Source organism: Aptenodytes patagonicus, chromosome 4, assembly GCF_965638725.1.
Source record: "Aptenodytes patagonicus chromosome 4, bAptPat1.pri.cur, whole genome shotgun sequence".
NCBI classification, from domain to species: domain Eukaryota; kingdom Metazoa; phylum Chordata; class Aves; order Sphenisciformes; family Spheniscidae; genus Aptenodytes; species Aptenodytes patagonicus.
In genome coordinates, this window is record NC_134952.1 from 30,298,623 (window position 1) to 30,324,136 (window position 25,514).

At 39.9% G+C, this 25,514-nt stretch overlaps 1 protein-coding gene across 8 annotated transcripts in view; it reads right to left on the minus strand.

Moving 5' to 3' along the window:
* FRYL (FRY like transcription coactivator) overlaps positions 1-25,514 on the minus strand; it is a 178,479-nt gene that overhangs the window by 127,582 nt on the left and 25,383 nt on the right. For 6 of the 8 annotated variants that reach the window (XM_076336222.1, XM_076336219.1, XM_076336218.1 and 3 more), the window contains exon 1: positions 20,443-20,843. The exons of 1 other annotated variant lie outside the window; for it this stretch is intronic. In XM_076336222.1, coding sequence (XP_076192337.1) covers positions 20,443-20,620 — 178 coding nt within the window. In that variant the 5' untranslated portion in view covers positions 20,621-20,843. Of the gene's footprint in view, positions 1-16,841; positions 16,975-20,442; positions 20,844-25,514 lie in introns of those variants that run through there. One more of the 8 variants, XM_076336220.1, reaches the window with a different exon arrangement.

Here is a 25,514-nt window from a genome sequence, read left to right on the forward strand (position 1 = left end):
CTAAAATATTAACAAATTGTGCTTTTAGCGCTTTTAAAAAGTATAATCCACTAGCAAACTGCAACAAAAGGAGCAAACCTGTCCTTTCGCTAAAGCCATGCACACTTCCACATACACTCCACCTCACCCCATCTCCTCCCAAAGAACAAGACCGGCAACAAAACATTTGTTCCACAGTTCCTCATATCGTCCTTTTTTATATATGTTCCTGTCATGGCACTGTAAGGTTATCTCACCTTTCTTATTTAAATTACAGTTTCATTGCTGTCATGAAATGAAAAGCCACAGGATAAAAATGAATCCATTACATCCACTTTGTTAAATACTGTATTATCAGAGCAGAACCTCTCTTGAGAGCCAAGAGTTCATTTTTGGTTGGTAAAGGAGGAAGTAAACTTCAGTCAAGCTAATCCAATGGGAAGGTAAACGATTCTTCAACTCCAAGTGCTTTATTCAGAAGTATCCTTCAGGCAGCTCCCCAGTTTTCACATGCTTGTCACCACCTGGCAGCCGTTGCTCCAGTAATTCGCTTCCTTTTAAAGTTGCTCCATTTCTTTCTGATTTTATAATACGTTTTCAAAAACGACTGCTGCACAGGCAGATAGAGCTTGCTTTCGTGCCATGACTTTGTTCCCAGGCTCACAAGTCTAAGTAACTTTGAAAATCACTGTCACAAACCCTTACCAAAAAGAGGCCAAGGGCAACGACCTCGATGTAGCTTTGGCAGGTGCGACATTAAGAGCAGTCCCTGCCTCTTAACTGGTTTGAGTTCTTGAAATATACGCATGACTTCTGAATCAAGCTGAGCAAGCCGATATGAAAATCTCATGAACCACCTCCAACGCTGATTTACCAGAGGAAGGTAGGGACAAGTTCAAGGACAGAGAAGCAGCCACAGGACAGGTGTACCCTTCTGTTTACCAGACAGACAGACCAGAACTGCAGCAAAGCAACAGAAAGCTGTGTATTTGTTATTAGAAAGACAACAGATACATTTTTTGTTCCTTTTTTCTTATCCAGAAATCATTATTTATTTCTGAACCGGACAAGATTATCAAAACAGTCAATATTAGAAACACAGAAGAGCTTTTAAGCAGTAATGGGTTGTACACGTGTTTACTGGAAAGCAGTTGTTTCTGTCTAGACTGTAAGCCCCAGAAATACATGCATATAGTTTTCATTAAAACATGTCTTATCTTACAGAAAGGTATTCATTACCTAACACTTTTCATTGTAAGCAAGCACCACATTTGGTTTTTGAACGCACGTATTGCATTACTAAAAGTAATTCTCATGGCATCCAGACCTCCTTAACCTTAAAGAAAGGTTTTTGTGGACAAAATATGAGAGCTTTCTTACACCAATCGACATAAAAGTAAAAATGAATATTTTTGCTACAAAATCAGAAACCTCAGAAGAATGGTTAAACAGACCACATATTCAAGCTGCAATGGACTAAACAACAGAATCCATAACTTTAAGAACAGTAAGTTACATTAGCACAACTAAGATTCCTTAAATACTATGCAGCCAAGCAACCGGAGGACAAGCCAGTATAAAGCCTCCATTACATCCACAACTTCAGTAAGCAAATAATTCTTAGGCGGGAACATCCTCACTTCACTGTTGGATTAAAAGAACATTCCTGACTCGGTTTAAAAAGAAGTAATGCCTAAAATTGTTGGCACAGAGACAGCATTCTGAAACTAGGCCATATGAATGTCACTTCATTGTTGTTACTGAAAGAAAAAAGATCGACAATAAAACCTTAGCCAGCACTGCAACAACATTATGCCAGCTAAGCAAGCCCTTAACCAGACCCATGGAGCTTTTCTGCCTTTCTGTTATATACTTAAAACACTCTCTACAGATGCTTATTTTTATGTATATGGAAATGCATGCAAGCGTACCCACTCCTCTTCTGATATTCTTGAGCATACAAAATTCTTAAGTTATCGTATAAACCATAAAAAGTAGCATTTGCCTATAAAAATTTTACGAAAACACAGGAAAAACCTCTCTCAAGTAATTTCTCAGCATATGCACATCTACTGAATTTCCAAACACATACTCAACATAAATATTGTGTAATTCCTTGTTCTGCACATACTGCATCACTTGATTGGAACACGTTTTAGGAAAAAAGCAACTGGCTTGCCCGCTCAGCTCAATTCACTAAGTTATCCATGTGAATCACAATACTTAAACCCAGGCATCACGGGCTGCACAGAGCGGTCTGCTCCTGGCCGGTCTGCACAGTGGAAAGCCATCAGAATGCGACTCTCACACACTTAACAGAGCAGACATGCAGCTATGCCGTCATCATGGCCATTTCCACAAATGGAGCGGCAATCGTGGAAAAAAGTGAAATAAACCCCAGCTATCTAATCAGTGAGCACAGAAAATTAGTTTGTTGGTAGATGATCCAAGTACCACTTCCTGACGAAAGAGTCAGAAGATCTTCCTCCGCTGTGCTTACATAACAGAGGACATAAAGGAGAAAACATAGCATCGTATATAACCTCTTCTCAGATACCCTTTTTTATTATTATTATTAATCTCTCTCTCATTACAGCTGACAATTGTCTAGTCTAGATTCTGCAATTCATCTCCTTATCTATACAGCAATTATTTATCTAGTTGTAGATTGAATTTATTGTAACTGAATGTATCCTATGGTTTACTTTAGTTTGGAAACAATATACACTAATAAAATCAACATTAAGGATTTTTAAATGATTTCCATGAGACACCTTCAACGTTTACTATAAAACATTAGAATAACTCTTCTGATTATTTCAGCAAGAACGTTAATAACAACCGAGTACTATTACAAGGTATAATTTGGAGCAGATACAGTTAATCTGCAAGACACAAACCAAAGTGAAAAGCAAAACCTACAAGGCTGCCTGTTTTGAAATATTCATTGCTGGAACTTAGAAGTCCTAAGTCTAGAAGTTATTAGTCCAAAACATGAATTACAGCAGTTAGTGCAAAAAGCAAATCTCACGTCTGAATAAGCTATTAGGACAAACCAAGTATCTGCATACTACCCTAGCACTGATTAATACACTGTACAATAAATAACTTGCTACTAATTCCTTCAAACAAGACAGACAGGTGAAACAAACAATGCTGTATTGGGGTAAAAATCCCAACGGAGGTATTTTGATGAAGTGTTTGGCGAGTGGAAACTGCATCCCAGTACACCTCAGACAGCAATTAATGAGACATGACTTAAAGCCAAGACACCAGATACCTCCTGCGCTTGACTTTTTTAATTTTTACAAATACCGGAAATGTAAGACATAGGAAATACTTAGCTGCCGTACAATTACGTCATCTTTATCACCTCCTGGCGTACTGTCATCAAGCGGCTGTGCTTACGGTAGCAGAGCCTGCTACACAGGGCAAGGCAGCTCGCGGGCCTGAGACCCTGCATTGAAGCATGTGTGAAGGGGTGATCTGAGGACAGACCGCTTGCCTTTACCAAGAGCGGCATCCTTGCCTTCGCTGGTTCAATTAAGACAAGAAACCCTCGTAGAAACTCTAGGTCCGGGCCATGTAGACGATCAAGGTGGGCACTTTGTGCGGGTATAATAATGAGTTTGAGGCACAAAAATAATATCCGCTGTGAAACACTCAGTCTGAGGACGACCGTTTTGCTTCAGAGGAGCATTTAGAGCTTGGCAGAAGTAAGCCACACTCTCGGCATCCGGTAACTCCGCAAGATGAGCATCTACTCGCCACCTCTCTCAGACAGCAAAGGGTGCAAAGAATTTTATCAGACTGAAACAACTGCAGCCTAGGAGTTTTGTGTGTGTATATATATGTGTATATATGCACGTGTGTATATACTGTCTTACGTGACAGCTGGGAAGCAGATAGAGCGCTTTGCCTGCCTCTCACACTGGCTATGCCGAGTTGCTCACAGGACCGTTAAAAGCCTTTTTTAAAGCGTAATTTCACACAGCAGCATGCAAAAAAAAAACCCCAACCAAACCCGCTGCGACGCTGTGGCGACGTACTTACCGCTGCTGCTGCCGCTCCAGGATTTCAGCAGAGACTTGATGTTCATTTCGAAGAAGAAGGAATCCTGTAGGCTAAGCATGGTGCCGGGGGCCGGGCGGGAGCGGGGCGCCGGCCGGCTGCGGGGCGGCGGCAGGACGGGCGGCGGCAGGAGGCGCGCGCCGCCGCCCGCGCCGCTGCCGCGCGGCCTCCCGGTGACGCAGGGCCCGGGGGGCGCGGGCTGAAGGCGGAGGCGGGCGGCGGGCCCGGGGGCGGGGCTGGCGGCGGCTCCTCGCGGGACCCCCTCCTCGCCCGCCGGGCCCGGGCCCCGGCCCCGCCCGCGCCCCCCGGCGGGTCTCGCGGCGCCCACCCGCCCCCCGCAGCGCTCTGCTCGGGGCGACGCTTCCTCCCGCCTTTCAGGGTGCGACGGCCCTGCCGCGCTCAGCGAGGGAACCGCGTGACGCAGCGCGGTGGCCCTTCGAAGACGGGGACACCCGCAGCGAGCGAGCGGACGCGGGCTCTTCTGCGTGTACCCAAACTTCCCGAGGGATGCCACCAGCTGACGCGGACGGTCGACCGACCGACCCCTTGGCGGCCAAACGGCACAACTACCTACAGAATTAAAACCAAAAAGGACCACAGAAGGCTGTTTGCACTTTACCGAGTTTTAAATAAACTTCCAACCGACCCGTTAAAACTGTAGTGAATTAAATAAACCGCCTAGCATTACTTTGCACAGCGCCAAAACACGACGAGCCTTCTGCGCTAAAAGATCAGCTGAATAAAAGAAAAAAACCCTCCCAAACGTGAAGAACGCACACAGTGGAGCGCAGGAAGGTTCTGGGAAGTGTTCGCAGGGTGGATGCCTGCAAGAGAACTACGGGGGAATTTACCTTCGACACCTACAGGCATTAGCAGTTTGGGGTTTTTTCTTACTATTTTTTACATGACCTGACAACACAATTTTGACGTTTCTGATTGTTTACTTCATTCGGTATCATCTCCAAGGCCACAACGGAAAGCACCGTAGGTATGAAGCCTCTGGCCTCCTAGGGACACAATCCCACACCGCCTTTAGATGGGGCTCTGGATTTACCACCATTCTTTTGGGATAAAGGAAGATACCTCATCGATAGCCTTCGCCCATTTCAGCACAGGGCAAAGCAGTTCAAGATAAACCTCGTTCACTCTGCTCACGTTACTGGGTACAATCAAAAGGTGGTGACCCTCTGTCAGCTTGAGGTGTTTTCTTTACATAGGTCAAAAACAGATGTGAAAGCGTCTCGAAATTTTAATGGACAAATCTAAGAGTTGAAAATTTCAGAAAGATTTCTGCATACTGACAGGAAGAAATGACAAGGAGAAAATAATGCTTGTTTATGTAACTGCCACCAAACTATACATATAACATTACCCTTGGGTCAAATACAGAAAATTGAGAGAACTGGATACTGAGATTACTGTGACACTGGCTGCTAACAGTAGTTTAATTAGGTCTATTTAAACTATAACTTGACCCACACCATACAGATAAACACAAAAATTAATCGTATGGGTCCAAGGTACACTGATTAACTAAATTAACCGAAACCAGGACATCAACACACACACCCCCTCCCAAAAAGACAAAATAATTATCACTAGCAGGGAGGTAACGTAGACCAGTCCATGTCCAGCTAAGCAGTTCTAAACGACAGGTCTAACACACCAGCAGAACAACACTGGAGAAAGAGCGGGAGAAGCATGCCGCGGCACTAGCCCATTCAACCATCAAGACAGCTGCTGTCCGACATCCATTCAGGAGATTAATAGTTTTATTAAAAGAGAGACTGGTGTGATGACTCGGTTTTCATAGATTAAAAGTATGCAAAATTTCAACAATATTTTTCTAGAATATGGTACTAAATTGCCACGTGTATCTGGATAGTCCTTTATTTTTCTTCCCAGATAGCATACAGAACATGCATCCACACTGAGTAACTCTTTGGGACATTGCATCAAACTTTCTTTCATAAGCCTGTTTCAGGTAATACTGCCTATGTAGTACCTCCAATTACCTCATACTCCTTTTTCATCACTTCTTTTATGAATACATTCAAAATTATACTTCAAGCACTCCTTTTTCCTCTTACTAAATAAGATATAACAGAGGTTGTTTTTTGTTATGAGTAGGATATAAAGGTCAGATTTTGGAACTGACTGATGAATTTCACCACTAATTTGAAAGACTGTATTAATTATGGTTGGTCTCTGACTGCCTTTAACACTGGGCTACAGAGAGTTCTTCAAAGGAATCCTTGTTAACAGCATGCATTCCAAAATCATGAGCCAACTCTCCCAGCACCTCAAAAATAATGACTTTTCAAAATACACTTTGGGTTCTTTGTAGTTGCCCTTTTTCCCCCCTCAGCTTTTATTCTTTAAGTTATTAGCATCAGAAACTTATTAAAAACCAATCATCCCAGAAACCCCAGGAGATATACTAAAAAAACCCCATAGAAATACTAATCTCAATGTTCCACCTCCTGGACTCCTGTTAAGAAGAGTTTCAACAAACAGAAGAGCTGCCAGTATTTCTGTATAGCAGTGTTTCAAAAGTTAATGAATGTTAGGAAGTATTTTTAAAAATTTGCATTTATTTATGATATTGATATGTTTGGCCAAGCAAGTTACATGGCTTTCCCCCATGGCATCTGAGATTTTGTTGCACTATTAATTATTCATAATGTCAACTACTGATGACTGTCGATAGGGCTTCCTCAAGGATACTAGCAATTAATTTTAAATGCAGTTCGTGCAATAGAAAATATTAGCCCATTAAGAATTTCTAGGATGTTAAGAGTATTTTGAGAACTGTATGTACCAAGAGTATAAGCTTTTCCTTCCAAAGATTTCAGCAGAAGTATTGAAGACTAGGAATATTTAATATTAAGAACAAAAATATTTTGAAAAGAAAAATCCTCTTTTAATACTACATGAATATACATAATATGTATGTTTTCATACATATATGCACAGACATAAGAAGCTGGATTCAATGGACATCATTAATTTACAAGATATAAGAATGGCATACACCAAATGGGGTTTCTGGGATGATTTTTTTTTTAATAAGTACCAGTAAAAGTCCATTTAACAAGAGGAGTAATGGACCTGTCAGTATCTTAGCATTATCATGTAAGCATCAGTGTCATAAGAATTATCTTATTATACAACTGTGCACAAGCCTTCTAACATTTCTTCTTCCTCACAACCCAGCTTACATGCTTTTATAATCAGAGATGTATAGATGACAACTACTGCAATTTTGGACTTCTTGGGTTTTGTTTTGCCTTTGAATTGAGTTAATGAAATAACCTACCAGATACTAGAATAAACAGATGATTTCAGGATAAACCACAAAGTTTAAAATGTAACTTTTTGTTTTATTGTTAATTAAAACAAGAATAGTAGAAGCAGGAAGGAAAAAAACACCGATTACAAGCTTCTGAACCTTGCCAAGCGCAGACGAGGCTAATTCACTGAGAAGAGCCCAATAAAATTCATTGTGTAGAGTTACAAGATACCATCATCATGTATTTCTAAAACTGTGTAAGAAAATGTCATTTACAGGATGGATTCTTTTCAAGTTCCTCATTTTCAGAGAGGAAAATGAAACAGACTTCTGGAAAGTACACTGTGTTTAAAATTGAGAGCAAGTATGTCCACTGTGAAAGAGCCTAAAAATACCTATCACTTTGGAGTACTTATATGGGAAGTCTTTCATAAGATTATTATTTTACTACCCAGAGAGAAGATGGAAAAGAAAGCACTTGCATTTAACTATAAGCCAATAACTTTGATCTGGAGCTGATTTACGGAAGAAAAACAACCCAAAAAGAAACTGTCAAACTGGGGATTTGTGCATACTTATATTAGTAGGCTGGGCATTACAGAATTCCAGTAAATATGTGGTTTATACACTGATCCCAATATTTGCATACATTTTGATTCTGGACCGGTTATAAATTTCACTATTAAGGGGAGCAGACTACTATTAAGTCTATGTTTTGATACTTTCTCAAGAGTCAAGGTGAGGTATGTGTGAATGAGCACACTGGTATCAGTAAGCTCTTAAAAGAACAAGACAAGAATAGGACTGTAGGTGTAGTAAAGCAGAAGTGTTCAATCTACAAACGCAAGCTGTTTACACTCTACTAAAATGATTAATGCAAGTGTCCAGTCCACAACATGCTTTTTGCTCAGATATGAAAGCCTGTTAGTAAAGAGGATGGCTAGAAGCAAATTGCTTGAGCCGCTTCAGTGACGCTAAGTCTGCAGACTTCAGGCTGCAAATAGATCTATACTTCATGAGATTCACAAGCAGTAAGCCCAGCTGCTCTGGAAAGTATTAGACCGTCCATTCGTGGTACTGTTCATTCATTGCACACTTGACCTATACAAGCAAAGTCAATTCAGCACTTCAAGAATGCATACCTTGTAGATGTAACATTCAGTACATGTACAGTAAGCCCACTCACACGACAGGGAAGAGTTGTCCTGGGTGTTATAAGTAGCTATAGGGCCCAAGCAATGTAAGAGATCAGACACTATCGTGCTGCAGTACAGATAACAGAAGTTTCCTTTTCTTTATTTGTAGAATTTGGAATTTAAGAAAAACATTTCTAAAAGGATTGCTATACTTACTAGGATCACTACATGCTTTTCTTTAATTAGCATCATGCCATTTTCTTGGAGCTGCCCAGAAACATTGCTAGCAACTATTTTGAACAATGTACATAAAATAATTTAATGTGGTTCACACAATGTTGTTTCAGCTTCATCTCTACAGGCTGAAAAGGTAGGGGGATTTTCATGACTGAAGATATTGCTGAATAAGTTATCTTAAAAGAGCAACATTTGACTTTCTAAAGTTTGCTTTCAAATGAAGAAATAACATTTTATATGTCATTCATTTATGTTTCACAGGGAACATTACAGATTTTTAGCCTCACTTCCTTCCCCTCCGCCCATTTGAAGTGTTATTCCCCAGTTCTACAATAGTTTTATTTCTCTAGGAGTATATTCGTATCATGCTACCTCCCTCCCCCAACCCCCCCAATGAAGTTCTTGCTCTTTTCTACTGGGATGGCTGAGATAACAGAATATGATTTGTCTACTTATCCCTCTACAAAATAGTTTGCGTTAATCATTCCAGCATAAATATTCCATTTAAACAACACAGCTAAAGGCATTCTTTTAAGCTATGTAAAAAAACATGCAGTCACTGTTGCTTCCAACAGTTTCTTTGAGGTTTTCAGTCCTACTACATTCATCTTCAGGATGATACGGACTGACAGAAAATGCATTCAGGCAAAGAACTACAAATAATATTTCCCATTTAAAGTAAATTATAACTATGAGTTTTCCAACTAGTTCTGGAAGGACGCTGAAGATGTACAGCTTTCTTGCGGAACATAGTCTTTGAGTAAGATCAAAGAGGATACTGTTAATATTTAACTTTTCAGTAAGTTAACATCTTAATTGAACAGCAATCCTACCTCAAAAACAAACAAACAAACAAACAACCCCACCCAACCAAACTCCCCACACAACTTTAAAGAACGAATAATTAAATCCTGAAAAAATCAAATAGCTTTCAAGGTAGTTTAACAAAGACCTTCACCAACTTCGTAAGGATTTAGACTAACAGATTTCAATCCGGCCCTTCCTGAAAATCCAGCTTTCCAGATCAGCAAACATTACAAGATTACAAGGAAATGAATCAGTAATAAAAAGGTGAAACATTTCAAACAACCCAGCAGGCAGTTCTGAGATGATATTTAACCAACCTCTCTCCAAGAGGAAATGAGACAGGTAAGGTGATACACGAACCTATAGCTGTAACCATATCTCATGAGCCTGACAAATCCAAGTCTCTCGATTTTCAGAGGCATCCCTGTAGTTAAAATTCTAGAGAACTCAGTGATTTATTCCCTCTCAGATGCTCAATTTTGACCTTCCATGACTGCAAATAAACCTTAAAGGTACAAAGCCCGATTGGTACGGTTCTGTCTGTGTCGGACAACTTGAAATATCTGCCCTAAGATCTGATCTGCCCGATTCTGTACCGTGTCAGCCTCCTTACTGTGCTTCAGCATTAATATACCAACGTACTGGTTTTGGGGAACCAGCACTCCAGTTTTCACCAACCTTTTAAATGGAACCTGGAAACAGTTACGGAGCTACACGGAAAATCCCAGCTTAGTTGCTGGGCATTTAAATGGATGGAATAGAGAAAGGCTTAACTCTGTTACCCTACAAGGCCTTAAGATAACTGCTACGAATCAGTTATGTTTCTATTTTTGTTGCTCCTCCCAAGCTGCTGGATGTCTGAGCCACTTTTATGGGAAACATCATATTTGCATTATGTGAGGATCAGCTACTCTATCCCCATAGAAAGCATTGGGAAAAAAAAAAACACCAAGAGTTTAGGACTCATCCAGGAAAACTTCTTAAAAAAAAAAAATTAAAGTGAATTAGCTATAGGGGTACACTCAGCACAGAACAGAAGTCCCAAGTCTGTTAAGCCTCATGAGTGCAGTAGTACTTGGGTAGAAAATGTTCTTGGCTGCAGACTCCCACTAGACTCACAGCAGCAGCTGAAGGTACTCGCAGATTTGCCTTGCCCTGCGCCAGGAGATAAATTTCTGCCTTCCTCCCTCCGCCATAAGCAAAGTTGAACATTTGCTCCCGAGCCACTGCCGTTGGCAGCCTGCAGCCCGTTTCTGTTTATACATTAAAGCACTCACTTTACAGCCCCGCATAATGCAGATGTCTGGTTCAGCCACCTCTGCCACAGAGTGCTAATGGTAGGCAGGGGGATGCGGGACTGCACAGTTACAAGTGGGAACTACTTCAGGTGTCTCTGCTAAACCTCCTCACAAGCACAAGCCTACCAACTTACTCCACTGTAGCTTAAATCCCTATGTAGGTATGTAAAACTACTCTGCCAGCTGCAAGCTCTGCACACACAGTATAAGGACTTTGAAAGCTGTAGTTACAGGCGGGAGAAGGAAAGCAAGCAGGGGCAAGGCATGGCCAGGCAATTTTCTCTCGAGGTTTCACCTCCTGAAATTGCCATTCCCAATGTTTAGTTACACAGGGCAGGAGCGTAAGGAGCTCCGTCGCCCAATATCTTAAATAAATAAACAAATAAATAAAATAATTACATTAATACGGCATTCTTCATAGTTGAAGTAAATTGGCATATTTCTTCACGCCAAAGCTAGCAAATGTTTAATTACAGTGCATTTTTTTAATGCCTTAGTTACCAGGATTTAAACAACTGCTTTTAGTGCTGAATTTTACAGCTTTCCCACCTCTGTGAAACAACAGATATTCTTGTAGGAACCTGAAGCAGGAGTACAAAATAGAAATGCTTTAAGATTAAAAAAGGTAATTAATACATACACATTGATTTGCGTTAGAATTAACGGAATTCATATGAGTGTCATTTCTGAACCTTTATCCTCAGGAAGCACGCTGTTACATTGAAGAAAAGCGAGAAAAGAAATACAAAAATCAGGAAGGGAGAAAACGAGAAGTAACAAACCCAAAGGTAGCTAAACGCAAACACCTAACACACGCTAAAACTTTACAACAAAGCCACATTTGTCTGGAAGTTCTGCAAATAGTTCACAGTACAAAGTTTCCTAAAGTGCCTCAGCTGGTGGATTACAAAATAGCCTCCGCCAGCAGATGCACCTGTGCCAGCAATGGGAGAGACCACCCAGCAGCTATGAAGCTTATCACGTCACCTGCGATGCCGCAGGCAGCTCTCCATCCACACACCTGCACCTGGCAGAGCAGATCAAATGGAAGGGGACAGTATCACTGCAATGCCTACTAGTTAAAGAAAAATGCAGAACTGAAATCAGATGGTAGAAACACGTTCAGGTAAATGGAGAATATGCTTAGACTTTTTCTATTCATGGAACTGGCTGCTCTCTATTTGTCAGTCATGTTATTTCTTGATAGAGCACTAGCACACTGTTGATTTCTTTCAGTAATGAACATGAACATGTTAACTTTCCAAACATACAATCTACCTACAAATATATATGGTATAATTTCATCAACTTCTGGGCAAATTAAACTACTCAGTTCTACACTGCTCCTTCCATGAAATAAGAGTTTATGGAAACCCCAAAGAATAAAGAAAAAAATACTTTAAAACCAATTCTAACCAACAGAAAACAACATACTGGAGAAATACAGTATTTTTATACAAGTTATGAGCTGCTTTTATGTGTTTTACTTCCTGTTTTTCCTGCTTTCAAGTTAGAAAATGTTTTGAAATTAAAAACATTCTTCCTTCAGCCAGTCATCTTCTCAAAGAAGTAATTGAGACAAGGGTCACCCCAGTGCATCTTAAAAGATGCCAAGAGACACCAGACATTTTTGGGTCAGTGTCTAATGTGACTGTGCAACAGCATCCTGATGCTGAAGTATCTAAAGCTCATACTGCCATACTGGTCTCCTCAACGAGCAATGAAAGTCTCCCAAGCAATCAGGGTCCAACACAGATGCTTGTCACTACAGACCTCGTTGGTACTAATGAGCTAAAGAATTATTATTATTTATGTAGTATCTCTGTATAAAAGGTATCGCACAGTTTATAAAGTGAGGGTACGCCAAGTCCTGAACATCCAGAGCGTCTCATGAAGAACTGCTGCAGACAGGAACTTAATCCCTTTAGAAGGTACCATTGCCAAAGTGATGAGGCTCTCTGAAAGTTTCACCTCTCTCTTCAAATCGGTAGTGCATTTGGATTTCTCATAACAAAATCTTTCCTTTCTAAATAAATATGAACACCAAAAACCTTCAAGCACAAGCAGAGAACCCTCTGTCTGGTAGGGTCTCTGCTTGCAGTGACCTTTTAGAACTTGGCTGGAGAGCAAGAAGATGCATGTTGAGTAAAACAGCTGAGGCCACGAACACTACTTCCCAAATCACAGGTATTCTTCAACAGCACTTACTAATTGAGAAAACATATTTCCAATTGAAGGCGGCACTCATGACATTTCCTTACTTGAAGGGCAACTAAAGGCTATTCAGTGCTAAGTGAGAAACACAAAGAATGCCATTTACTGAAAACGGAAAGCCTTTCCAAAGTAGCCCCTGATTAAGATTAGATAGTTGAAATTACTTTCCCTCAGTTTGGATCCACGTAATACTTTTTAGAAGCAACACATAGAAAGGTAGCACTCACAGGGTAAGAATCATTCTGTTATTGAAGAGCTTAAAACAGAAGAAACTAGAAACGTGGAAGCCTACAAATCAAGACATAAAACAGCTAACAAGTGCAGCCAACAGAAACTGCCAACAGCCATGAAAAGTATCATGAATTACTGAAAAAATGTCATATCTGCCTCTTCCATTTACAACTCACATTTTCACTAGAAACAGGAAAAGCCACCCGCAGAGGAGATTAAGACTTGTTAGATCACCTATAAACTAAAACTTTTGCATTTGAAACATGGACTCTTCTCCTTTTCAACTGAAAAGTGAACAACTGTTTAACAAAACATTCAGATTATCATCTTTCTGTAACTTAAATCTGAACTGCTGATGTCACTAGCATGGCATCTTCATATGCAACTCCTGATTTAACCCTGCTGGTAAATACTATATATTGACCTTAGAAATACTGTCTTGAGCTTTAGGGCGGTGTTATTTTGGATTTTTTAGCCCAGTGATCGATTTTAACGTGTTTTAAAGGATAACAGTATTTTACTTAAAGGAAAATGGCTCCTTAAAAATAAGCCGAGATTTTTATTTTATACACTGTCCAGCCTCTTACAGACTCTACCTTGGATTGCAGACAGACATTATAGAAAACAGATAGATAGTGTCACAGGTATGTTTTAAAAATTTATTCTACATGCAAGAGATTTACAGTGTGAATCAAAAAGGAACAACATGCTAAACCCTTCTCTCCCTCTCAAAACACTGGTTTCAAGACCTGCGGACAATTTAGACACAAAGAATTTAAAAGAATTCTTTTATGTCCTTGTATTACCAGCATATCATAGAGAGAATGGTTTTACAGTAGCATATATGATTCTTTTTGCAATTAGTTTCTCCACATCTTGTTGACTTTAGCACTTCACAGTTCCCCTTAATCAGCTATTGCAGGATCTTCTGAAGACTTGCTTGTTTTTCTGGCTATGTTAAAATTTTCTCTCATTATCCCCATACTATCACCTCTCTCCCCCTCTCCTTCAAGTCAAAAGCTTTATTTTGTCTCTCTCCCAACTATCTTAGTGTAAAGTTATTGTGGATTGGAAAGATAAAGAGATACTTGCTTTATTTACAATCCCACCCCCCCACACCCCCCCCAAGTTTTAACTGCATTATCTCAAAGAATTAGCCTGAAGATAATGTTTTAAAGAATATTTGCAGCTAAACGTTGTCCAATTTCACTTCCAGTATTTTTTTTTTCCTTAATAAAATGGAGTTCTCATTACTTCTGACTTTTCAGCTTATGATCTGCAGGACAGAAAGACAAAAAGAACAGAAAAAAGCCCAAACACCAGGATTACTGACATTCACTTCTTAAATTTGCTGTTGGTTCTCTCTCACGTGTTCTAGTTTGCTGCCTATCCATTAGTATTGGGAGGGAAGGGGGGGGTGGGGGGTGTCCCTCTTGGTTTAGCAAATAGAACAGTCTCACCAAGGACAGACATGCACCAGGACCACCACAAATGAATATACAAGACAACTATACAGGTAGAAGGGTACAATCTCCTTTTCGCAGCATTGAGCCTTTACATTGGTTCAGCTGTCATATGAAACCTTATACTAACATACTTAAGCCTCAGAAAACCTTTTAAGTGCTTGAAGTCCAGAAGCTGCACAAAACCCCCTGCAAATATGATGCAGAGGTAATCTATTAAGTGAACAATAGCATTAAAAAAAAAAAAAGCTCTGTTTGTCATATCTCAGAGGAAAACAAATAAATTACCTCCTCATGAAATCCATATAAGTAGCTGTTAAGTATGAAGAAAAGGTCCTTCTAGATCTACCTTTGATTTGTACTGACACCCACCTTCAAAGAAGCACTAAGTTACAATTACTTTGTCACTCTTTGGGATGAGGTAAAGGTAAGGTTTTGCAAGGAAAAAAAAAAAAGAAAAAAGGAAAACACACACAAACACTGTACGAAAAAAGTATATTCATTGTAAGTTCCTGCATGCTTATTCTTCAGATGAAACTCTGAGACAACTACAGTAAAAGCATATTAGGCATACAGCCAAGTACACAACACAACTAAAAAAAATCAGATCTCAAAAAAATAGGGCCAAAAATCATATTTGAGATATCTCCTAGAACTAAGTCATACCATCTTTTTTTTTTTTTCAACAATTAAATAGAACTATAGTCAATTTTCCATATTAATGGTTAAATGAACAAGTCAGAGGCATACCCCTTTTGCACTCAGGCTTACTTTTAAAAAGACTTGCTGGACATTATTTCAGTTCATTATTGACTCCATCTTAAGCAAATGCCTTACTTAAAAAACATTTACCCAATGGTCATTGTATCTGCTTATAAGCAGTAATAATAAAGCATATCATCACTGCACTAAAATAAAACTCTGGAGAGATGCTTGTGTTTCCATTTATCTAAAATATTAAAGAGTTCATTTTCCACAAATCAATATATTTAAAAACAGAGGGTATCCAGAAGGTGACTGCTACTTTTGGTGATGGTTAAGACCTGTAATGCTGCCCCCACTACTGACCAAAAAGGCCCTCTCAGCAAGTTGATTCCCCTCGCCAATTTGTCTCAAAAATACTGCCCCAAAAATACTAGAACATTTTCTGCTGACTTTGTGAAATGAATCAGCTCAGGGAAAGGCCACACCAGCGCCCGACAGGAGATGGGGAAAGGCTGCACAGCTGGGAGCGAGATTGCCCTTTTCACTGGCAGCAAACTGTTAGATCAGCCTGATGCTCTTGTAAAACCACACTCAAAAATGTAAACAAAATCCCCTTCCCCTACCTTCTGTTGCAAAGAGCTTCAAGAGCTGGTTTCAGAGGCCCTTTAGGAAAGGTTCTTTACTACTTCGTACGGAAAATATACATAGAACAATTTCCTGCGGCATTATCCAAGCAAAACAATGCTATCTGCTGTGATAAGAAAAGAGGGGAAAGGGTTAGAGATTTTTATGTAAATAGCATTCTGGATCCCAAACAGTATTACAGAGCAGTCTCTGAATGTAAGCGAGATGCAGAGATTAGGGGGCAGGGGAGGGGGCAGCCATGGTACTTAGTTGCCCGCTAGCCCCTCCAGTCTTCTCTAACAAACTCAGAACTCAGGTACAGAAACTGACTTTTATTCCAGATAGATGCTGGGCCTCCATCATCCTCTGCTGTACAAGGCTGATCAGAGATGCAACATGGAGCTGAATATGCCCCACAGAGTTGCTGGCATTAGAGGGACACAGTGCTCATGGGCAGTTTATGTCTATTCAGCCCCTGCTGTTAGCCCCCTGAGGCAATTACAACTCTATTACTCATTTCTTTACCACCAAAGAACACACTTCTGTTGGCTTATTTCTGCTCCCCTAGCAAAGGCACTTGAAGGGAAGCACGTTTAATGTTTGCAGAAGGCGAGTTTTCCATACCCAGAAATAATGTGGACACTGCGAGCAATAAGAATACTCACATCACTGATAAATTTAACATCTCTTGTGCGGTTATTGCAGATTTGACTTACACGGTTGGCTATTAAGACTGTCCTACAGTATTAGCTACCCTGCCTTACAACGCAACCAAAGCACAGACCTGCAACAGAAGGGCACATTTCACACACCACAGGTACAGCTGCCACTTGCCAGTTTGCACAGAGCAGTCATGGCGTTCCCCTTCTTTAACGCTACAAACAGCAAAAGAGAGAATACGAAATAGTTTATAGAAGTGTCTGTATGTGTACACATTTGTATGTGGTTTTGGGTACATGAAAATACTTTCTCTGGATCTTCCGAGCTCATCTTTGTGTTTGATTTGGATTGTAGCTTTTTTGAGAAGGACACTTTTAAAACTGAGAACATGTCAACTCTTAAATGCTACAGCAAATTTAAAAGAACTACTTACTAACATCTGATAGATACATGTGATGCATACAATCATATGCAAATACTTCAGCAAATGAGATTTTTTTTTTCCCTAGAGTTCTAATAATCTTATAGATCTAAAAAGACAGTTATGAAAGATTTCTAAAATACACTTGAAACCAGTCTGATGGAAGCTACATATTTTAAAAGATGTGTCACAGCATATATTTCTAAGGTCTTGTTTTCGGCTATAAAACAAAAGTATATATACTAATTGAGTTAACATTGTGGAAGGCGATACTGATTAATGTTTTAATCCTAAAAAAAAAGAAAGAATCTCATCCTTGAATTTCACACAAAATATGTAGGTCAGATATATGCAAACCCAACTAAGTGGTATTATCAAAATAATACTTTTATGCTTTGGATGCCAGGAATAGGTTTTTTGTTTGGTTGGTTTGTTTAAGATCTTCTAAAATACTTTTATACTTTAAAATTATTGTCAGACTCTGTATTTCACCTAAATTCTCATTAATACAAAAATGTTGCCTAACCAGCAGCAATAAGGAACAGAAAGGAAAAAGAAAAAAGAACCCCGCCCACTTTCAAATTCAAACATTTCTACAGGACAAACCACCTTAGCTTTAAAAACCTATCGAGTTCCTGAACAGCTTCATTATATTAAATTCAGTGGTGCGTTAACACCACATCTGCTGACATTAAGCAAGCAAATGTTTACAATTTTTTAAATGTTTATAATTTTTTTTCAAGTCATTCTATTGTTTTATTACCTGTTTCGTCGACACCTGCCTTCTGCAGCATACCCAACTGGTAAACACAGTAGTTCTTTTGCTCTATTCCAGCAGAGCAGTTCATTCCATTACCAAGATACAAAAATAGAAATAAGCAGATAATTTAAAGAGGATTCAGCTACTATCTGCTATTGCAAAAGCATGATCCCAGAACAGACTATAAGTCTGCATTTCACAAATGATGACACCACACTATTAAGTGATATTAGTCAGGCACTATTGATTTCCACAAAATCACTCCTAATAATCACCATTTGGCAAATATTTAATGAGCAAGAAAGGAGAATTCATCTTCAACAGTAGGACTGGTGTATTCTATGTTTATTATCCTCATTTGCTTGAGCTATCTACAAAACATTGAACAAGGTTAGATGAAGGCATCTGTCTTGACTACAAACTTCAGCCTATAGAATTTTCTTTTAACCTGGCACAAAAACAATTCTATTTGTTCTGAAATTATAACATTTGAAATAAAATATTATTTAAAAGTGAGAGCTATAAAGAAACCATAATTACAGCATAAAAGCAGAATTGATGAGATATGCCTATGGAGATATTTAAGCTATGCACATCACAGTGATATCCAACTACAAACTTCAGTGCTCTACAGCATTCAAAGTTAAATGAGGACACAAACCTGGCTAAAAGAGCATCACCTTTTCAGACACCATGAGCTTCTGATCAGAGTTTTCAAGCAGATAGGCAATAAGAGTCTTAACAGACCTTATACTGTAAGAAATCCTCAATAGCCCATACCATTACTGTTCTAATTTGTTATACACAGGAATAATTGTTTAACAAAATGGAACTGTCCCTGCTTTCCCCAACTGCCAACGTTACTCAACCTGACACATTAAAAAAAAAAAGTGGTTTATACTACAATCAGAAAGGCTAAGAAAAGTTTTTCCAGGGAAAACCCTTTCTCCCACCACCACCACAAACTTAATTCCATAGTTAAGGATGTAAGTTCAGCACCCAATAAGATGGATGTCACCATCTCCTATCTTTGCAGTTAGACACATAAGGGAAAAAATTGCAAGGCCACACTAATTCCTGAAAACAGCCCCCACATAGCAAAGGGTAAAAACTGTGCATCTGATAGCCATCAGGATCCAAGACCATAAAGGCTCAAGACATTACTATTTTAGCTGAAGGCAAAAAGGAAAAAAAGTAAAACTGGATTTTCCATTGCCACCCAGCTGAACTGTCTGAAAAAGGAACATTAACTCATTCTACTTCTTTTTATTAGCACAATACACTGTAATATTTAGACACTAACAGGTAGTAAAAAAGAAAAAAAAAAAATCTTTATACAAGCAAGCTTACCCATGCTCTTAAGTTAAAAATTATCTATACAATGTCTGTATTTTTACTTGACTAATTTAATTTACATATTCTGTTTATTAAAAAAATCTGCAATCTTCAAAACACTAAAAAAGGAAAGCATTAACATTTTTCAAATGAAAAAAAACTCTTAAAAGGAAAGCCTTTGAAAACTTAGGGGATTTGAAAAACAGGGAGAGAAAAGACGACACAAAACTTGAACCCTGCGCTGCAGTCAGAGCTCTGTGCAGCACACATCTGTCCAGACAACTCTTAGTGCCTAATCATAGCTACATTACAATTTAAAAACTTAAATAGGGATACTTAACCCGAAAAAGGAAAAAAAAAGTCACAGAGCAAAAAAAAAAAAAAGACAAAGAACACATTAGAAATCCTATAAAATTGCTTTCAAACAGGTCACTAACGCATGATAGTGTGTCAATGATAAAATAGTTCTAAAACTAAAGACACCATTATCAGAGTGACTCTCATAAAAAGGCCTTTTATAATCATGTCGTGGTTTGACCCCAGCCAGCAACTAAGCACCACGCAGCCGCTCACTCACTTTCCCCCCGGTGGGATGGGGAAGAGAATCGGAAGGGTAAAAGTGAGAAAATTCATGGGTTGAGATAAAGACAGTTTAATAGGTAAAGCAAAAGCCACACAACGCAAGCAAAGCAAAACAAGGAATTCATTCCCTCCTTCCCATCGGCAGGCAGGTGTTCAGCCATCGCCAGGAAAGCAGGGCTCCATCACGCGTAACGGTTACTTGGGAAGACAAACGCCATCACTCCGAACGTGTCCCCCTTCCTTCTTCTTCCCCCAGCTTTATATGCTGAGCATGACGTGATATGGTATGAAATATCCCTTTGGTCAGTTGGGGTCAGCTGTCCTGGCTGTGTCCCCTCCCAACTTCTTGTGCACCCCCAGCCTGCTCGCTGGTGGGGTGGGGTGAGAAGCAGAAAAGGGCTTGACTCTGTGTAAGCACTGCTCAGCAAGAACGAAAATATCTCTATCATCAACACCATTTCCAGCACAAATCCAAAACATAGCCCCATACTAGCTACTATGAAGAAAATTAACTCTATCCCAGCCAAAACCAGCACAAATCAAATCCATCCATTTAGCAAAATAATCATGATCTGAAGAAAAAGCTTAGTAATGGTTTTTTACCAGGTTGATGACATGGATACATACTGTAAACAGGATGTAAAACATGTGTCTCCTCGTCTTCATCTATTGTCTGTCCTAATGAAAACAGTCTGACACGTCTCATCTTCAGTAGCCTTGGGGAGCTTTCACGGGCAGTACTCCCAACATCCAGAACTACATCTCCAGAAATGACAGTGGGAACAATTTTTTTCAGGAATTCCATTTTTACATGCCCTCTGTGTTCTCAGCATTTACTAAATTCAGCAGTTTAGCCACACGTTATGGAGTGTGGCTCCCACATCAACTTCCTTGAGCACTGAGGTAGACTTCTCGTAGTGATGTCACGTTGAACCTGGGTGGTGCCAACACCAGCACGTCAGCTGCCAGCTGCTCCAAGGCAGATTTTAAAGACGTCTAACTGTACGGACTGATAAGAAAACCAAACAACAAGCCTATATATTAACCAACGCATGCTAAACTCTGCACTAGTAGAAGACACCATATTTAACACTGCAACAAATTTAAGCACTAATAAAATGCACGGTGTATTTTCAAATTTCTATCTGACAGAGTTCAATAGCTCTTAATTTTCATGAAGTGCACAGTGTTCATCTGCATTTGAAAGATAACACTTATCATTCAGAAAGTCTATGCACCAGCTTTATAAACAAAGTGTCTAACAGCACCACAATTTAAACCATTTGCATTCTCACATGGTTTTAACTACTAGCTACGAAGATACTAACGTTTATTAAATATTAAGTTCTGTTTTGCAGAGACTCTGATGCTATATTTACCACTTAAAATACTTAAGCTACCTTCCAGAAAACACCAAGTACAGAAATAACCTGTCTCATTTTGTCCCAACACCCATTTTATCCCTAGGGCTACTTCTCCATACATGCCTGGTTTAGCTGAGTTTTTTTGGTTTTATTTGGGGGAAGTTTAAATGTTGTTCTATATTTAGCTTAAAGAAGCCATTATGAAAGATGCCTTGCATTTGGAGCAGAAAGCTCAGGGGGAAAAAAAAAAAAGACATTAGCATAGAAGAGTGTTCCTTAATGCTTTCTACATTTGGGAATATGTATCATTGTATGATTGAAAGTATTATTTTATTTACTAGACTTGGAGATCCACAGACACACTACTAGTTAATATTCCCACCTCATTTGCCACCAAAAATTGTACACATCACTCAGAGAAAATCCACTAATACTCACTCTGAATGTCTGAGCGGCAGCATGCACACTTCTGTTATTTTTATGAAAGCAGCTCAGTGTCCAAGGCATTTCTGAATGCATTCAACACAGTTATCCAACCTAAGTGTGAAGTATACCACACTACTATACATTCCTTAAAAGAAGGTACTTAATCTGAAATTCACCAGTGTCTAACTCTTCTTAAAAAAAAAAAAAAAAAAAAAAATCTATGAAAGGTAGAGTAACCTGTTTCAGGTCTCTGAGTTCCAGTAGTTCAGTGCTCACAAGGGGCTGCTCACCTGGATTAAGCTGTCAGTCCTTTACTGACCAACTCCTACTGTCACACTTCCTAAGTACTGAATGTTGTTAAGAATGCCACTTGAAAAATTTGGTACAAGTTCATTAAAGTTGCCACCTAAGACATTTTTCAAGTTCTATATAGACTGAAAACGTGATATCTTTTGTATTCAAATCTGCATTAAAATCCCCAAATATTCAAGTTAGTCTATATTTCCCTTGTAAATGAACACAAAACTCTACACAGATTTTTCCCTGTAAATGAATACAAAATTCTGACCTTATCATAATATTCTAACAATGTGTCTTTTATTTCCTGCAGTGAAGATTTGGGAGACCAAGCAAAAAATTGTCCCTATAATGATTTCATTCACAGTATTTTTTCCACTGATACAAAAAAGTTATATAGAATATACTTTCAGAAAAGCATTTTATGTGTTTTCAGAACAAATAATAAGATAACACAAAGATAATTTGCGATTATAAGAAATCATGAGTCATTACAAACTCAAGCAATCATTTATTCATAATAGCATTATTTTCTACAGAATTTATTTTTTCACCCTTGAAATCTTGACACAAACCTACTTTGCAGTTTCTAGCATTCGGGAACAAAAGAGAAATTCAGACACTCTGTGAGACTGAGAATGCTGCCAGTCATCCACCTGCATGGTGGGTTTACCCTGGCTGGATGCCAGGTGCCCACCAAGCCGCTCTATCACTCCCCTCCTCAGCTGGACAGGGGAGAGAAAATACAACAAAAGGCCTATGGGTTGAGATAAGAACAGGGAGAGATCATTCACCAATTACCATCATGGGCAAAACCAGACTCTACTTGGGGAAATTAGTTTAATTTATTACCAATGAAATGAGAGTAGGATAATGAGAAATAAAACTAAATCTTAAAACACCTTCCCCACCCCTCCCTTCTTCCCAGGCTTAACTTTACTCCTGATTTTTCTCTACCTCCTCCCCTCCAGCGGCACAGGGGGATGGGGAATGGGGGTTGCGGTCAGTTCATCACACAGTTGTCTCTGCCGCTCCTTCCTCCCCAGGGGGAGGACTCCTCACACTCTTCCCCTGCTCCAGCATGGGGTCCTTCCCACAGGAGACAGTCCTCCACAAACTTCTCCAACCTGAGTCCTTCCCACAGCCTGCAGTTCTTCATGAACTGCTCCAGCGCGGGTCCTCTCCACGGGGTGCAGTCCTTCAGGAACAGACTGCTCCAGTGTGGATCCCCCACAGGGTCACAAGTCCTGCCAGCAAACCTGCTCCAGCATGGGCTCCTCTCTCTCCACGGGTCCACAGGTCCTGCCAGGAGCCTGCTCCAGCGCAGGCTTTTCCACAGGGTCACAGCCTCCTTTGCATGTATCCACCTGCTCCGGCATGGGGTCCTCCACAGACTGCAGGTGGATATTTGCTCCACTGTTAACCTCCATGGGCTGTAGGGGAAGGACAGCCTGCCTCACCATGGTCTTCACCACGGGCTGCAGGGGAATCTCTGCTCTGGCACCTGGAACACCTCCTCCCCCTCCCCTTCTTCACTGACCTTGGTGTCTGTAGAGTTGTTTCTCACAAATTCTCACTTCTCTCTCCTGGCTGCCATTGCTGTTGCACAGTTTTTTTTTCCCCCCTTCTTAAATATGTTATCACAGAGGCGCTACCACCGTCACTGACGGGCTTGGCCTTGGCCAGCAGCAGGTCCATCTTGGAGCTGGCTGGCATTGGCTCTGTTGGACATCGGGGAAGCTTCTAGCAGCTTCTCACAGAAGCCACCCGTGTAGCCTCCCCGCTACCAAAACCTTGCCATGCAAACCCAATACAACCTGCCAAACCACAGTTTGCAAAGAAGGGGGTAATCAGATATTTTGAGTTGTACCTAACTTAAACACCCTCTGAAAGGTTCAAACTAGATACAAAAGTGCTCTTAACCACGCTATGGAGGTTTTTACGCATGTGGACACAGGGTGGAGACAACAGATGAAGTGTAAGGATCTAGCGCATCACTTCAGTTAAACGCATAAGGTGTGACTTTCTACACAACATGCAGCATACATGAATTGGCCATGAATAAAAAGAGTTAAGGGTTGAAACTATACTTTTTTTAATGAGAAAACATAACAGCCTTTCAAGTAACAGGATTTACAAACAAGGAATAAAAACCACCCACCACACATGTGATCATATTTCAAGATTAAACTTGATAAACTAATAAAGCTTATATATCACAGATGTATCCAAAAGCTTTTGATTGATTTTTCCTTCAGGATGGCTTTTATTTGACTCTTAAGAAGAGGACATCAAGGGGTTTTCTACAGAAGGTATTTGGGGATACATATATGTTTATATATATTTATATATTTTTATTTATAGATATATATGTATATGGATGGATGGTGGTTAACTCCAGGACATTCTATGAAAGCAGCATTTTATAAATAATGAAGCTAAAATAGAAAGCTTACGTTTCTGCCTATGTCATTTCACATATACTCCTCTCACACTTGCTCTTACCATCTTCCTTAAACAGTACAATGTACAAGTGTGGTTTTTACACAATCTGAGCAAGCTTTACAGATAATCTGTCAGGGGAAAACACATGAGAAGTCTTACAATTGTTATAATCAAATTCATCTTTAAAAAAAAGAAACCAAAACAGGCTACAAAAAGCCTGATTTGGTAAGTTTTAAAACTTTGTTATTCTGGAACCTCTAAATAAAAAAAAAGAGAATGGGAGACTCGAGCTTATACAGAATTATTGCTTGTATTACAGTAAGTCCTTTGATGTCTTTCCATGTGTATCCCACTTCCGTTACACTCAAGGGACGACTGCGGTTTTGCACTGAAGTGCTTGCTGAGGTCATTCAGGCTTCCCCTGTTGCAATTCCGCAGCCAGTGATATAAACAGCAAGAAGATAACGTCCGAGCTCCGCATCCCTCACTAACAGGAACCCACATCAGCAGGCCTTCGCATCAGAAGGGAACATGAACGGATCATGAAACACGCAGAAGTACCACACAGAGACCCAGTGAGTGATCAGAGGGTAACAGCACTTCTCAGAGCGCTGTCTGTTTGGATTAGACCTTTCAGGACACAAACAGCAAAGCTGCACAGGAAGAGCAGCTACACGGGAATTCTGTTGAAGCAGGTGAACCTGCTGACACAGGAACATCCTAACAATGAGAAATGCTGAAAAAACAGAACATAATCAATGAAAAAGATCCGTGTAAGAGGAAACTACTTGCAAGGGAACTACATGCAAGAGTTCACATGTCTAGAGAATTTTTAGAATTACCAATAACGATAGCAAGAGACAACTATGAAACAGACAACACACTGGAAAGTATAATTTTGGAAGAGAGCCTAGATGCCCTATAGCCTACCATAAACATGCATTATTTGATGGGTCTCTTCATGAGCAAGCATGCATTACAAACCTTCAGTTTGTAACACCAAATGTTTCTAAAACTATCCCACCCTGCTAGAGCAAACCCAGCCCAGTCCTACCTGCTGTCACAGAGAGGACACAGGACTTCCTTTGTATCTAAGGCATAAGCTGGCAAGACAGCTGGGGCTTTTGGAGGCCGGGAGGAGGCGTGGTGCCCTTTGGCCTCAACGGG